The 17,729-nt window shown below is 37.6% G+C and overlaps 1 protein-coding gene across 1 annotated transcript in view; it reads left to right on the plus strand.

The window, feature by feature from the left end:
* Positions 1-774: 774 nt before the first annotated feature.
* LOC131152973 (biotin carboxyl carrier protein of acetyl-CoA carboxylase, chloroplastic) overlaps positions 775-17,729 on the plus strand; it is a 34,777-nt gene continuing 17,822 nt past the window's right edge. The window contains exons 1-5 of the mRNA XM_058104961.1: positions 775-1,095; positions 6,813-6,866; positions 6,960-7,123; positions 7,214-7,544; positions 7,656-7,727. Coding sequence (XP_057960944.1) covers positions 928-1,095; positions 6,813-6,866; positions 6,960-7,123; positions 7,214-7,544; positions 7,656-7,727 — 789 coding nt within the window. The 5' untranslated portion in view covers positions 775-927. The remainder of the gene's footprint in view (positions 1,096-6,812; positions 6,867-6,959; positions 7,124-7,213; positions 7,545-7,655; positions 7,728-17,729) is intronic.

A 17,729-nucleotide genomic window follows, 5' to 3' on the forward strand; every position in this document is an offset into this window, starting at 1 on the left:
AGTCATTTAATACTATATTTTGAATATTTCTTGTAATATTAATTGAGTGCTTTCTATAAAATTTGTAATTTGTGTATGTTTTATGTTTGCATTTTTAGCAGTATTAATAAATTTCTAGTTAGAGATGTGATCTATTCTATTATATATATGATGATAGCGCCAAAGGGGGCGAAGACTTTGACAACGCCCACTTTGTCGTACATGTTTCCTCGGACAGCCAAGCTTGCAAGCGGCAAAAGACTCCAACCAGCGAGCTAGCTGCAAGGGCAAGCCAAGTGAAAGGAATAGCCGCTGTATTACCTTATATTGTCTCTTAGCAATCGAAAAAGAGCCTAAAGTAGTAAAGAATATATAAATGTTCTATTTGTATAAAGATGTTATTAAGAAAATATAGACACAATTTTAAAATTTAAAAATAACTACAAAAATCTCGCATTATTTCTAGTTTTTCAAATTTTTTTAGAAATATCTGAAAGATATTTTTATTATTTTTAAATTTTTATAAATATTATAAAATTAGAAAATAATATAACATTTTTCTTATTATTTTAAAAACTAAAATAAAAAATAGAATTACTTTCCATAATTGAACTAATTTTTATATGTGAATTATGTGATTTTACTCTATTTCACTCTCTTTTTTTTATTTTATGCTAGTTGATAAAAAATTAAGATAATGCTATTACTATTTAGGACCTCTTTAAAAATAAAACAAGTTTGTGGGTAATGCTGTAAATATCAAATTGCTTAGGCACATCGGACCACCACGTGTGATTGTCTAAGAGCACCCAGTTTCCTGCCCGTGGGGCCGACCGTCAGCGTGGCAAAGCAGGAGTGCAATGCAGCGGGGCGCAACTTCGCTCCTCTCTGGTTCGTACTCGCTCTCCGGCTTTATTGAAGGAAGCAGTTGGGTGTTTTACTAGGAGCATGTCCTTCTCTTCAATGGCGTCTTCTCTGGCAACAGCAGCTTACGCCTCGGCCACTGCATCTCTCACCAAACCCTCGCCTTTCGGTCTTCAGGGCCATCACCATGATTCCTTCTCTAGGCTTTCATTCCCTCTCTCTCCTAAGCCCAAACTCCGCTTCGGCTCCAAGGTAAACTTGCTTTTGAGATCTCTCTCTCTCTCTCTCTCTCTCTCTCTCTCTCTCTCTCTCTCTCTCTCTCTCATACTTTTGTTGTGCCTCGCTGTCCTTTGCCCTTTGTTTGTTTTCTCAGAAACTGAGGGTTGAATTGTATCCCGAAAATGAAATTTCGTAAATTTAATAGTTCTTAAATCACTTGTATTTTCCTACGTTTTCTCTGCGGCGAACTCCAAAATTTTCTTTTATAAAATTTCTATTTTTGCTTTTGCAATTTGTGTTGAGGATTCTCGGTTTTTCTTGTTATTTAAAAAATCTTGTTTCTGTCTATCTAGTTTGATTTATTCTGGATGCTACTCCCAGTTACTGTTGTTTTCCTATGTGTTTGGATTGGAATTAGTTTTGATTGATGGATGATTTGCAGTTTCCCTTCTCCTCCTCCTGAATAATGCAATCAATGGAAAAAAAAATTGTTGCATGTACCCTGAGGATGCTAAAATTAGTTTTTCTTTTTCATTATATTTTTTGTGTTCTTTGATAATGTGCCGCGGGGGTGTGGTGTGCTTTCTTTGCCAAAAGGTAAATTTTTGAGTACAAGACTTTTTTAGAAGTGTATTTGAGAAGTGGATACAATTAACTGTTGAATGGTGGCATGAAGGGAAACTTGTTCCTGTGTTTGTCCAGGTACAAAAGTTTTAATTAGTTGACAATTTAAGTTCTTAATATATATATGAGTGTTTATATGGTGCCATGGTGGTAGGAAATAAGAGCAGAGAAAAGAAAACAACTTAATGTGTAATATTTTAAATTCTAGAATGGCATGAATGGAAACTTGTTCCTGTGTTTGTCCAGGTACAATAGTTTTAAGGTGAAATCAGCTGTAAGTTGACAATTTAAGTTCTTAATATATACATGTGTGTGTGTGTGTATTTTGGTTTATATGACTCTGCCATGGTGGTAGAAAATAAGAGAAGAGAAAAGAAAACAACTTAATGAGTAACATTTTAAATTCTAGAATCAATTTACTTCTGTCTTTCAAATTTATAAAACTAGATTGAGCATATGGAATTAGATATCATGAGTTATGTGTATACTTAGTTTAAATATTGGCTGCATAAAAGTTTGATTTAGTAAGGCTTCTAGTAAGAGTTGTGTTATACAAGGGTTGTTATGAATTGTACTTATAAGCTGAAATATTACAATCTTTCTTGTGTTGCTAGCTCTGGTTAGCAGGCTAAAAGTTGAGCTTTGAAAATCTTTGGATCATCATGAGCATGTTTATGAGACAGGGAAAGGTTGAATTTTGGGTATTTTTTTGGGTGAAAATTATGGGTGTTCTTTGTGCTAGTATTATTATATCACTAATGAGGTCTAATTTGTTAATTTCAGCTGTCAGAATAGGTTGTTATTAGGATTAGTAATTGTTTGTCTATAAGATATAGATTTTGGACTTTAGAATGCTATTTATAATTTAAAAGGTTCTATGACTTCCTCACAAAGCTTCCGTTTGTTTTTGGAATATTATTTACTTTTGGAGTTCCATTTTCATTCTATTTTCAATTGTTGTTCTTTTGAGTTTTTTTCCATTTTTATCCTCGTAAAATTTTATTTTGGAGAAACTTGGGTTCTTGATAGCTTCTTATATCTTGTAGTATTTTTCCTGGATGCTTTTTGCTTGTATTGGAAATTTTGAGTTGATAAATATGGTATGTGGAAAAAGGAAAAATGAGATTCGAATCTGGAAGAGTTTGATTAACAAAATTTGAGTGTTGTGGTTGATTGTTGAATATATGTGAAAATGCGGGTTCTTGTATGTGAATGGGAGATAGTTTTGCATACAAGTAACGGAATGTGGCGGAGGTTGCCAAGAGAGGAGAACCAGGCAATATTTAGGAGCTCAAGTGTCAAGTGGCAGGAGGATGACATGGAGATGATGATGGTTCTAAAGAGAGAGAAGTTCTTGGTTAGAGAAAGAAGGTCTCTAGTGAGAAATGATGGCCAAAAGATCTTCCCAGAAGGGGTGAGAAGGGTGTTATTTATAGTGCTAATTAGAAGCGAGGCTATTGTCTGATGAAGGAGGATCATGGTTGTGGATAAGATTTTGACCATTGGGAGAAAGACAATTTGAGTTGTCCAACAGTATAAAGACACAGTTAGAAAGAAAAACAATAAGTAACTGCCATGTGTCATGCATGGGTCACACTTAAGCTAACTAAGGAAGGGTTAACGGGGTTGGGCCACCCTTAACAGAGCCCGGTTTGAGCCCACCAAGCCATATCTCTCTACAACATCCTTAGAGATTTGGTTGTATGGCAGAACCTGAATGGGGATGATTTTTAATTGTTGTTGTTGTTTGTTTTTTTTTTTTTTAAATTTTAAATTTATATTACTTAATAGCAAAAGAAAATTTCATTGATAGCAAAAGAATTGGCACAAGAGAGAATGAGATATCTTCTGAAATAGACCTGGAATAAATGAGAAAACGACTGAAAAATGATTGTGTCTTTTTTAGCAAATTTATTCCTTTCTGCTTTGTTACGTTTGGACAGTGTCATTTGGAAAGAAAAATCGCCTCAAAAGTCAACGTGTTCTCTTGGATTCCAGTTCTTAACAAAAATCAATACCAGTGATTCAGTGACTTGCTACTAGCAAGAAGGCTGTGAAAGGTATTCAATCTAGACTTGTGTTTGTGCAAGTCTTCAAAGGAAACTAAGCTATTTTTATGGAGCATGTTTTCTTGATGTTTGTGTGAGTTGTGGTTTCCAAAAAAAATTTCATGATGAATCTGAGGGGGTTGGTACTTTGGTGGGAATAAGAAGGGAACTGTTTTGTGGTGTTGTGTTTGTTTTGCTATTTTTTCTGATGTTGTTTATGACACAGAATTTTTTGGGATTCGTTTGCCCTTTTTGCTTTTCTCTGCGACAAAAGTTTTATCTTAGCTTCTGTTTGTGCTTTTCCTTTAGGTTGAGTAATTCTTTGAATGACTCGGAGAGAGTGGATGGTTGTCATTTGTATTTTTCCCCTGTTTTGGAAGTCGCGTTGTTCTCCCTTTTCTATCCAACTCTGAGTGAAGCAAACTTGCAGAGAAAGTTACTTGGGGAGACTAAATATGGCTATCTTTGGCTTATATTGGAGATTAGATCCTTCAAGGAAACAGGCCTAAACTCTTTGAAGCCGGAGAATATAAAGTTGATGAGCTGCATAACAGTGAAGAGCGGGATCTGCAGAAATTTTGCTTCTGCCTGTGACACCCATACATCAATAAGTCTCTAAATTGCGGAAACCTAGCAAGCAGCACCAAGAAGTCAGGTTTTTCTTTGGCTGCATCAGAATGCTTATACATGAATGCTAACCTAAAATGTATTGTGGGATATTGTGGCTGATGCAAACTGGGAATGGACATTATAATGATATTCGACAGTTACAATAACAAGTCACCGTGTAATTATTCAATTTGCTTATCTTAGAACTTCATTATTTTAATTTTGAGGTTTTGTCTTTTTTTTTTTTTCTTTTTGATAACAAAAGAATTTATATTAGATAGAAAGAAGAGAAGGTGCAATATGCAGGGGTGAGGAGTCCACCATAAAAAAAACACTCAACAGAGGAAAATGAAAAAAGAAAACGAAAAAACACAAGATCTCAAAATAAAACTAAACAAAATTAACCAAGAAACCCCTCTTTCAAACCCTTACCATCATAACTGAACTGTTCAAATTCGCTAATTCCCTTTGGTCCTTCATCTTTTGTCTTTTGCCACAATCCAAATGCACTTCATTTCCTCCAATATCAGTCAGCTTTGAATCCATTTTATCCAGAAGAGTTTGAGATTCCAACTCTTTCTTTGGAATCTCGTCCATAGGTGTGGGCAAAATTCCATCCCTACACTGAAGGTTATTCACCAACGCATCATTATCAAAAATAGAAACTCCCTCCAAACCTTCCAGCGGGCGCAGATGGATATAAGATAAATTCCCTATTTCATCACAGGAATCAGAAGCATACACATATTGTTCTTGAATCTTATCCAACAAAAATCTCCCACCACAACCAAATCACTATTATGATCATTTTTTGAATCCGAAAATTCCCTAATTTCTTTACCACCTTACCTTTTCTAGTCTTAGTCCTACATCCGACATTCTTCTCAGCATTATGGGCGTCCACAATTCTGAACTCTCTTTTAGAATCTCTCCTTAGCAGCATTAACTACGCTGAAGAAGCTATGTCATAAATTGGTACCCAGTTATACACCTAATGGTGCCCCTTAGTTCTGTTTTTCATGAAGTAGAGTTTTGATAATTCCATATTTTATGGCATCTGTGATGCATGTTTAATTAAACTACTCTCCATATCCCTTTTGTATAAAGATTTTTGAATCATAGCAAATACTGGGCTTGGCTGCATTGATTTTTGGTACAATATCTTGGCATGCCAGATATAGAACGAACACATGACATTCGTTATTATTTATGGGAGAGGGGCTAGTTTCTGCTTATTGTATCTTTTTGGTCTAGGTAGGGTATCAGCTCTGTGAGAATTGTTCCTGGGGTCCAAATAATTATTTTTTCTTTGTCAACAGTAGCTTAAATTTTGACAATCCATCTATGCTTGTTGATTTCTTCAATCAGGGGCTGATGGCCTGTTACATCTTACTTTGCTTGAAGATATGCCTGAAGAACACTAATTTTGATGTATCTGATGCAGTTTGTTAAGGTTAAAGGATTGCTCATAAGTTTTATGTTTTCTGGCTGATTATTTCAAATATTATACTTGAATTTCTGAGAGACAGGCTGTTTGGTGTTTAGTTGGCCAGATAAAACTTGAAAGTGGAAGCATAGGATTGGTGCATGGGCAGGAATTCCTGGAGATTTTTTATGCCCTTGCTTGGTTCCAATGCAGCAGCAGTAAAATTCTGGTCCTGTTGTATTGATATTATGCAGTTGGTTCCTTTGTCCCAATAGCAACACAATCTGAACCATTCTTCCCTTTTTCTGCACATAAATCGGCATAAGAAATCTTTTAAAACCATGATGGAAGGGGCAGGCCTCCAAGATTCTTTTGATATGGGAAATTAAAAATGAGCATGCTGTTCAATCTGTGATTTTAGTATTTCTAAGCTTTATTATTTAGGATTTGCATATAAGAATTGTCTGCACAGCCATTTTCTAGGAATGTGCATCCCAGCAATGGAAAGCAGAGATTGAAGCTGTTTCTTGTCATCTTGAAAAAATGTAGGATTGCTTTTACAAAGTACCATGTTTAGTTTGTGTTGCAAACGAGTAGGATGGTTTTGCAATTCCTCATGAAAAAACAGTAACTTTTCCTGGCTGTACTTTAACAAAGCAGAGTGGCCTAACTTTGTGATACAGCAGGAAGTTTGCTGAGTGGCTTATAACATGATTGATAGATTGACTCTTGATCGTATGAGTTGGAGTATTCATTTGCTATTTGTATCTGTTAGAGATTGGGGAAAGCTTGCTCTCTCTCTCTCTCTCTCTAACATACATACATACACATAAATCTGCAACACGAAGGTTCCTTGACATGTTGAATACAAATGTTCTTTTCTAATTTTTTTTTTCTCTATTTCTATTGTTTGACATGAGAGCAATGCTCTAATTTCGGGATTAAAAAACATTGATGGAATTCTTTTTATTTTTTATTTTTTAGGGGTACTGTTTTTGAGGTTGTGACTTTTATTAATGTTGTAGTGGAACTTTGTATTGTAGGGCTTGCGATCTAGTCGGAGCCATTCCACCCTTTTGAGAGCTGAATTGAATGAGGTAAGGTTTTTCTCGTGGTTTTCTTTCAAAGAATTGTTTTCGAACTTTCATCCCCTCGTGGACAAGTTTTTGGAGTCGTCTCTTGGCTTCAAGGTTGCCGTTGATGGATCCTCAAGTTCTGCAGCTGATCCTGCTAAATCAGAAGTGTCACAACTTCAAGCAAAAGATGGTAAGCCCTCAAATGTGCCAATTCCTGCAGCTTCGGCATCAGAAGAGTCAATCGCTGAGTTTTTTACTCAAGTTGCAGGCCTTGTCAAGTATGCATGCTCAATCTGACTGTTCTGTGAATGCCCATTTGATTCATTCCAAAAGAAGGTTGGGGCAAATTATACTTCTGTCTCTTGCAGGCTTGTTGATTCAAAAGATATTGTGGAGCTGCAAATGAAACAACTCGATTGTGAACTATTGATCCGCAAAAAGGAAGCCTTGCCTCAACCACTTTCTCCTGCTCCAGGTTTTATGCATGCGCCCCAACCAGCAGAATTGCCACCAGCTTTCCAAATGGCACCAGCTGCTGCTGCCCGAGCAAGTTCTGCCCAAGCTTCTTCAGCCCCAACCTCGGTAGCTTCTTCTACTCCTCCTGTAAAGTCAGTCAAGTCCTCACTTCCACCTCTTAAATGCCCCATGGCCGGGACATTCTATCGCAGTCCAGCACCTGGTGAACCTCCATTTGTGAAGGTGATTTTTTTTCTCTTAGTTTTTTACTTGGAATATTTAATTTTTGTTTGTTGCTTCTTCCTCCTCTTTTTGCTTTTTAAAATTGGATTGTGTTATTGCCGTGTTCTTTAGGTTGGAGACAAAGTACAGAAGGGACAGGTCATGTGCATTGTTGAGGCCATGAAACTGATGAATGAAATAGAAGTATGTCTTATTTCAAATCTCAATTTATAATTTTTTAAGTTTTTTTTTCCTAAATTTGAATTTTATTTATATTTTTCTGCTCCATTTTACTTCTATTGACTTGGTCAGCGTATTTCTGTTTTTGATGTTTGTTCCCCTTAATGTTCAAGTTCAGTTCGTTTAAAGACATGCCATTGAGTTTTATTTATATTCTAATATTCCATTTTACTTCTATATTAAATTGGTGTTAAATTTGTTTGTTTGCTTTTGGCTTATCTTTGTATAATTCTGTTTTTGATGTTTATTTTCTTTAATGTTAAAAGTTCATCTGGTGTAAAAATATGCCAGCGTCTTCTTCTGTTATGAGGAAAATGAATTGTTGCTAGACTGAAAATAAGGGCTTCAACCATGTCATATTGTGCCATTTGAAATGTCAGCTAGAGCTCAACTCTAAGAGTAGAGCACTCTGCCTGTGCTGGACCCCCAACTTGAGTTGGTCAACTTGAGGAGTATAATGCTCTGCTTATGTCCTAAACCAACCCATGCTCAACCCCAGATTGGAAACTGAGGCTGGTGAAATCAGTTGTACAACTTGGCCAGAAGAGTTACTATCTTGAGTTGGGTCCAAAATTAGAAAAATCAAAGTAAATTTAGAAATTTAGGTAGAACTTCAGTATTGTTTCTGTGATGTAGAAGCTGGATTGCAATTAAAAAAAAAAAAATTGCTGACAAATGAAGAAATTTTGGCATGATGGAAGAAATTTTTTTGTTTTGTTTTGTTCTTTTTTGGTGGGTAGGGGAGGGTAGGGAGGGGCATCAACTGCTCTCCAACCTTCCTAACTTAAATTTTTTTTCTGCTATTGGAGCTTCCAAAATTTCTTTTTTGTTACTTTTTGGTTCATCACTCCCTTGAGCGGCTTATTAGGCTTGGTATCACAGACCCCCAAAATAGGACTCAAGTAAGGGTCGTGCGGCACTCGTTGAGAGCTCTCTCTTGACGAGTCAGCCAAATCTCACACGTTCAAGCTTGCAAGCACGAGCACCAGGTGAGTCTCAATACTCAAGAGAAACAAGGAACAATATGATATCACACGAGCAATATATTCACATACACGGAATAAGGCTACAACAGTTAGGTATATCACAATCCAAGGCAACAAAACACAATAATGAAAAGGACTACTTGTATTATTCAAATCCAAAAGAATAATCATACAAACGTTAACACAAATAATCACATATTCATTCTAAATCCCTGGAGAATACAATTATAGCAGTATCTCTCTCTCCCTTTTCCCCATTACATTGTCACTCCCTAACATCCTCCCCCCACTCATTTTATCGACGTCCTCGTCGATGTGTTGTAGAAGGCCTCCTCACTTTGTTGATGTTGAAGCTGATGTTGTTGTCTTCGAATTTTTGAAATCTTCAATCTTTTGTATGGCATGCTGAAGGTTTTCTGCTTTTTCCCAGTTGTTCTCTTCTTCTCCTAGCCTTATCCACTAAACCAGATATTGTTGTTGTTGACGACCTTTTGCATTGATGACTCTGTCTGCAATGATCTCCTGAACATCTTTGTTTACAAACTGCCTTCTGGAAATTGTTGATCTCTTTATCTTTTGTTGGTGCGGATCTGCTTTATTTGTGTGGAATGACTTTAGGTTGCTTACATGAACTATGGGATGGACTGGTTGTCTGTGGCTCTTCAGCCACACTAGTTGTTCAAGCCGATAAGATGCATGCCCCACCTTCTCGATCACTTTGATTGGACCTTTGTAACGGCGTAAAAGTCTTTTATCCTTGCTGCGAAGAAATCGAAATGTCTCTGGCGGCACTTTACAAGAACCACATCTCTTGTTTCAAATTGTTGTGGTCGTCTCCCTTTGTCAGCCCATTTCTTCATGCGCTTCGATGCTTTTTCTAGTTGAGCTCGAGTGACTTCGATGTTTTGCAACCAATTCTTTGTGATTTGGTATGCTTTCAGGCAATTTCCTTTGTATGGACCATCCAGAGTGTGTGGGAGAGTCGGTTGTTGCCTTATCACAATCTCAAAAGGGCTTTTATTAGTTGCAGAAGATTTCATAGAGTTAAAACAGAATTGTGCCATGTCCAGTAAAGGAACCCAATTCTTTTGATTTGAGTTAACAAAATGTCGCAAGTATTCTTCCAGTATCCCATTAAAACGTTCGGTTTGACCACCTATTTGTGGGTGGTAGCTGGTGGATAGATAAAGGTTTGAACCCATCAAGCGAAAGAGTTCACCCCAAAATCCTCCAGTCAATCTGACATCCCTATCACTGATTAGGCTTTCTGGAACACACCAATATTTCACCACATGCTTGAAGAATAGCTGAGCTGTCTTCTTTGCTGAACATGACTTCGAGACTGGTACGAAAGTTGCATACTTTGAAAACCGATCAATCACCACCAGAATCATGTCATATTCCTCTACTTTTGGTAATGAGGAAATGAAGTCCAAAGAGACACTCTCCCATGGCCTTGCAGGAACTAGCAATGACTCCAACAAACTTGAGGTCTTCTTTCTTTCTACCTTGTCTTGTTGACAGATCAAGCAAATTTTGGTATAACTCATCACATCGTCTTGCATATTCGGCCAAATGCATGAGTTCTTTGCCATCTGGGATGACCAACCCACAATGTATCATGACACTCTTTTAGTAAGGTTTTCCTTAAGTTTCCCGCTTTGGGCACGTAGACTCTCCTGCCTTTAGTCATTATCAACTCATCTTATACCCATAATTGTTGTGTCTTCCCTTCTTCTATCAGTTTGCTTAATGCCTGCGCCTGCTGGTTTGTTCTTAAATGTTTCTTGATGAGATCTTTCAAAGGTAACGACACCCTACTAGTTGATAAATGACTTATGAGTTTCAATGCTACCAATTCGGTTTTTCTGCTTAAAGCATCAGCTACTTCATTTGTCTTCCCTGCTTTGTATTCAAAATCAAAATTAAATTCAGCTAGCTTCTCCCCGACGGGCTTGTTTTGAAGTTAGTCCTGGTTGTGACAAGAAGTGAGTAACTGCCACATTATCGGTTTTTACCACAAATTTGGACCCCAAGAGATAGTGCCTCCACACCCGGAGATAGTGTACCACAGCGAGAAGCTCCTTTTCCTGCACTGTATAGTTCCATTCGGCACCCGTTAATTTTCTACTTTCAAAAGCTACCGGATGCCCTTCCTGTAAAAGAACTCCCCCTAATGCAAAGTCTGAGGCGTTTGCTGGTACTTCAAATGACTTTGTCACATTAGGAAGGATCAGCACAAGATCTCCTACAATCTTTTCCTTTAATTCAATAAAAGCTGATTGACACTCTGCTGACCACCCCCATGGTACCCATTTCTTTAGTAAATTTGTTAACGATACCACTCTTCTAGAGTACTCCTCTATAAACTTTCGATAGTAGCTGGCTAGCCCCAAGAAGGATCGCAGTTGTCTAACGGATGTAGGTGTTCGCCATTCATTGATGGTTTGTACTTTTGCTGAATCTATCCGTATCTGACCCTCTTCAATTATATGCCCCAAGAATTTAATATGCTTTTGAGCGAAAACACACTTCTCCCCTTTTACATATAACTGATTTTCTTGGGGTTTTTAAAAAACCTTCCGAAGGTGATCTTTATGTTCTGCTAAGGATGCGCTGAAAACCATTATGTCATCAAGGTAAATGACTACAAATTGATCAAGGTAGTCTCGAAAAACCTGATTCATTAAAGAACAAAAGGTAGCATGTGCATTTGTTAACCCTAAAGGCATGACAAGGAATTCAAATGCTCCATACCAGGTGATACAAGTGGTCTTAGGTTCATCTCCTTCTACAATGTGCACTTGATGATATCTCGATCTCAAGTCCAGTTTAGTGAAATATTTAGCTGTACTTAACCGGTAAAAAATATCAGCAATCAACGGAATGGGATACTTGTTGCGAACCGTCACCTCATTAAGAGTTCGATAATCTACACACAAACACAAACTTCCATCTTGTTTCTGCTGGAATAACACTGAGGCCCCAAAAGGTGCTTTTGATGGGCAGATGAACCCTGTTGCAATTAGATCATTTAGTTGCCTTCTAAGTTCAGCTAACTTAGGCGGCGCCATTCAATAAGGGGTACGTGCTGGCAGTTTTACCCCCGACAAAAGCTCAATTTCATGGTCAATTTGTCGTCGAGGTGGTAAAACCCTGGGTAGCTATTTTGGGATTACCTCCTTGAACTCTTCTAAAACTTCCTTAATTTCAATTGGATATTCGCCTATTTCTTCATTTTCTAAAACTACTAGTAGAACCACGAAAGAAGGTTCTCCCCTTTTTACTCCCTTCTTGAATTGGAGGGCCGAAAGTAATTTCCTCTCATTGAAAGTGTTGTAGGCTGTGGGAACCGCACAAGGTGGATCTCCCATTATCACAAGACAATCCGAAGTTGGGATCGGCATTAAGCGTCACTTTAAGAAAATCCATCCCCAATACCACATCAAAGTCATCGAGGGGTGCCATGGTGAAGTCAACTGTTTTAGATCATGATCCCATTTGGCAGGCTACTTTAGGTGCCACACCCACTGTGGTTAACGCTTGAGAATTCACTGCTTTCAACTTTCTCACATCCTTGTCTACTTGTAATTCTAATCATTGGGCTTCTGAATCAGCAATGAAATTATGGGTGGCCCTTGTATCAATCATGGCCTTGATTTTCCTTCAATTCAAAAGTAGATCAATGTACATTAAGCTCGTCTCCTGAGACTTGTTGGTAACTACTTGGCGCTCTAATGCCCCCAAAAATCTCAATGCTCCCACCATATAGTCTGTTTTTCTTTTGGGGTTGCTGTCAAGGTTCGGTTTCCCCTCGAAGAGCCTTTAGAGCATTTAAAGCCTTTCGTTCAGGGCACTCCGCCACTCGATGTGCTCCCATGCAAAGGAAACATGAGACTGGAAACCGACGCTCCCCATCACCTGTTCGTCCGCCCCTCCACTCCCTAGTCATGGGCGCTCCTTTATCTTTCGAAGAACTATTTATTTCCTTGTCCCTTCCCCCATTTGTGGGCTTATACACTTTATTGGGTCTGGAATCATTATTGGCGGACATGGGGAAATTTCGCTTCCCAGAATTGTCTGAAAATCATCCAACCGTTCAGTAGCGGTGAGGGTGGAAGAGAGATCACTAGCACCTTGCCGGTGTAGTTCATTCTTTGGCCATGTCTTCAAACCACGGAGAAAATGAAATAGCCTATCTGATTCGGTCATGTCTATGATGTTCAACATCAAGGCCTGATATTCTTGTACATAACTCCTTATAGAGCCGGTTTGTAACAATTCCATTACTTTGCACCATGCTATGTACTCTACATTTTCTGGGTAGAATTGGGTCTTCAACACCTGTTTCAACCCCTCCCGAGTGTTAATGACACTTTTTATGCTGAATATCATTCCATTTAGTTCTCCACTACAATTTAGCATCCCCAACAAGGTATACGGTTGTCATATTACCCGGTCCTTTTCTAGATCAACTCGTGAGCACATGAAGTAGTGCTCCATATCAAAGAAGAAATTATTTAGTTTCTTTGCATCTCACATACTCCCAAAAATTTTAGGTTCCGGTACCTTTAATCGAAAACTCTCACTTGGTTCCGCAATCGGCCTTTGGGCTATCTGTGCCACTGCATTCACTTTTACCGTCATCTCTTGTAAATCCCTCTGAACCTGGTCCACAACACTCTGGACATTGCCCATCTCCTTCAAATCTTCCTTCAAAGCAGTGATGGACTCCTTAACATCTTCTGCAAGGACATCAAAATTATCCATTAGCTCCCGCAAGGAGGCCTCAAGTTCTATTGGCTCTCCCCGTTGGGATGAAAGAGATGGCAATATGCCCTCAATATGTTCCTGCCTACTCTCAAAGGCTTCCAACTGCTCGATACTCCTCTAGAAGGCCTCAAGCTCTATTGGCCTTTTCTCCAGGGATTTTACACGTGGAATGAATTTTTCAAGTTCCCTAAGTCTCTCCTCAAATTTTGATACCCCATAGAGATTTCCTCTAGGGTTTTCTTCAGCGGCCTCAAGCTCTGTTGGCACGCCTTTCTCCTTTATCAATGTTGCCACCAACCCTTGGAGTTCACAGCACGTTGTCTCCAAAGTTACAAGTTTTGTCTCAAGCGCCTCAATGCGCTATACTTTACTAGACTTTTTTCTCATGTTACCACTCATGGTGCTCGCACACACTGTGCTCTGATACCAACTGTCACGGACCCCTAAAATAGGACTCAAGTAAGGGTCATGTGGCACTCGTTGAGAGCTCTCCCCTGACGAGTCAGCCAAATCTCACACGTTCAAGTTTGCAAGCACGAGCACCAGGTTAGTCTCAATACTCAAGAGAAACAAGGAACAATATGATATCACACGAGCAATATATACGCATACACGGAATAAGGCTACAACAGTCAAGTATATCACAATCCAAGGCAACAAAACTTCATAATGAAAAGGACTACTTGTATTTTTCAAATCCAAGAGAGTAGCCATACAGACGTTAACACAACTAATCATATATTCATTCTAAATCCTTGGAGAATACAATTATAGCAGTATCTCTCTCTCCATTTACCCCATTACATTGTCACTCCCTAACACCTGGGCTACACAATGAGAGTAGCTTGGTCCACCTCCCAAACTCCTCGCTACCACATCTCAAGTTTTCATCTGAAGACCTATGATATAATTGTAGGGTCTTCTCCAAAGTTCAACTAGATTACGACGTAAAAATGTGATCAATGTTGCTTTAAAAAAAAAATTAGAACATTTTCTATTTTTATCTTTTATTAAACCCAAACCACACTCCAATTCTCAAAACCACGATTGACTCTACATTCTCCTCCATCTAAACCTTCATGATACGAACAACTCAGTCGCAGTGTACTAATATAAAGTTGCGGTAAATTGCAATAATGTTATGAGCTATTTTGGCTCATTGGTGTTTGATTAGTTGCAATGAAAGTTCAACACATTTATTAACCGACTATTTGAATAAAATATTTATTTTTCTGCTAAATGGTTGGTTTGGGTTTTTGATTCATTAATTTAATTGAACACTATTTATTATATCATTGTTTCATATAATTTCTATTTTGTTAATTTTTTATTATATAGATACATACATTTTTCCCACATGCATGACATAAATTTGTTTCTTGTTCGATTTTCTTTAATTACAAAACATTGTTTGGGTACATATTTCTATTTCTGATAGTTTATTTATATTTAAAATTCCAGTAGTTTGTTCTTGCCTCAGTTATCATGCTTTTACATAAATTTTCCTTAAAGATGCATCACAAGGTCAAAAATCTTTGTTACCTACATACACTTTATATATATTTAATAAAAGAAATGTATTAGGAGAGAAGAAAAAGTGACTACAAACTATTGGAGGACAAGGAATCCTTTAAAGGAACCAAAACAAAAGGAAAAAAACATAATAAAAAACTAAATTAAAGAAACCCTTTTAAAGGCCTTTCTATCATAATTTTTTGAACACTGCAAGTTTGCTAACTGTTGGCCCTTTCCGACTTCCACCATCCTGTTGAACTTCTTGATCTACAGGATCTGATGAGCACAAGCACATCTTGTCCACTGGTAGTGGAGCTTCTAAATTGTTCCTACTAATCTCCTCTGCAGGAGGGACAAGTTTAGGCAAAACACTGTCCCCAAATTTACCACACTTATTGGCTGTTGTTCTTTATCTATTGTGTTATTCTGAAATACACATACCCTCTAAACCTTTGTGCAGTGTAGCTGACACTTGGGGAATATCACCAGCCATATAATAAAAATCAGAAACATATCCACCTATATTGTTTATGAAACTCATCCATTAGTAATCCACATCACAATCAAATTGGATATTGAATTCACTTTTGTTGCTGGAAACATCAACCGAATTCTTTTTTCCTTGCACCAATCTCCCTTACTACCCTTCCTTTCTGAACTCTCCTTCAAATCAGTCAAACCTTGCTCAATATTATGATTGTCATCTAGGGCTGGGCATGGTTTGGTTAACTGAACCATAACCTCCAAACCATTAACTGAATCGAAGTTTCAGTTTGCTAGAAAATGCAAACCGAAACCAAATTGTTTCAAAAGGTTAATTGAAATTTGGTTAACCATTTTTAAGACCAATATCCAATTGCTAACTGAATGGAACCATTGGATCTAATTTAAATATTAATCCACTACAACAAACAACAACAACAACAACAACAAAACCAAGCCTTAGTCCCACTAGGTGGGGTCGGCTATATGAATCCTTTTCCGCCAATTTATGCGATCATGGACTATTTCTTTTGATAGATTTAAGGATATTACATCCTTACTCCACTATCTCCTCCCAAGTTATTTTAGATCTACCCCTACCCCTTCTATTGCCCCCTATAGTAACTAAGTCACTCTTCCTCATAGGTGCACTATGTGACCTACGTTGCAAGTGTCCATACCATCTCGTCCCTCCCTTATCTTATCTTCTATAGGAGCTACACCTAACTTACCACGAATATGTTTATTCCTTAATTTATCTTTCAATGTTATACCACTCATCCATCTAAGCATTCTTATCTCGGCAACTTTTACTTTTTGGATATTATGTTTCTTCGTCGCCCAACATTCCGATCCATATAACATAGCTGGTCATATAGCTGTCCTATTAAACTTCCCTTTCAATTTTAAGGGTATTCTATGATCGCAGAGTGCACTTGAAGCACTTCTCCATTTTATCGAACTTGCTTTAACTCTATGCATTACATCATCTTCAATTTCTCCTTCAGTGTGCATAATAGATCCAAGGTATCGAAATTTACAAGTGCTATTTATTTCTTCATCATCAAGTTTAACTTTGTCTCCAATATTCCTCCTATCATTACTAAAATTACATTTCATATATTCTGTCTTATTTCTACTTATCCTAAAGCTTGTAGATTCCAAAGCTTCTCTCCATAATTCTAACTTAGCCTCTATTCCGTCCCTAGTTTTGTCAATTAATACAATATCATCTGCAAACAACATACACTATAAATTAATATTTTTTCTTCTATAATAATCTATTTGTAGATTTTAAAATATTCATTATTAAAATATCGACATCAATCTTAGCGTAATTACAAATTTTTTTTTAAATTTAAATTATTTAAATTTTATATGAAATTATATATAATATAAATTTTTTTATATGTTTAAATATATCAGCTGGGTTTGTTTAACCATGGTTATTGAATGGGCTGGACCAAAACCGAACCGATTACCAAAAATATTCAAAATTCCGAACCGAAATCAAATTGGAGAAATGGTTAACCAAATTTTTGGTTCGGTTTTTATGGTTTGGTTTGGTTTGGTTTTTCAGTTTTTCATGACCACTATCATCTATATTTCTTTTTAAAGGTTTACTCACCCAAAGAGTGCAAACCTTGGTAGGCTCAGCCTTTTTGCAGACCAATAACAGAGACGACTCTAATATCTCCGGCATAAGGACCATGTATTCTCTGCTCTGCATCTACATTCAAATCCTTCGCTCCTTGAGTAGACAAACTCTTTTGCAAAATTCTGGCCTTTCTGGTCCGTACTAGTAATTCCACAAGCACCAGCTACCAATTATTGATTATGACAGTCAATGCTTCCCTTTTCCCCACAAATCAAGCCATTCAACCCTTGAGAGGCCTCTTTGTGCTATTCGCTTTCATCTAGGGTTAATAAATTATCAATCTTCTCTCCTCTAGTAAGCAACAATTAACCTTCCATTCTAGCGGCATATGAGAACCTATCGACTTCCAAATATTTGTGCTGGACATGGCAACTGCTGCTTCAAATGACCCAAATTCAACACTATAGTAAAGCATCCTGGCCCACTCCACCCAATTGCCATCCTGTGACCTCCTCCAACAGTAATCCTAGCCGCCGCTTGAGCTAACCTTCTATTTCCCATGTGTACATGTGTAGATCCTTGCACATTTGCAATCTGCTCCATTTGCATTTC

Source organism: Malania oleifera, chromosome 4 (genome assembly GCF_029873635.1).
Source record: "Malania oleifera isolate guangnan ecotype guangnan chromosome 4, ASM2987363v1, whole genome shotgun sequence".
Lineage (NCBI taxonomy): Eukaryota > Viridiplantae > Streptophyta > Magnoliopsida > Santalales > Ximeniaceae > Malania > Malania oleifera.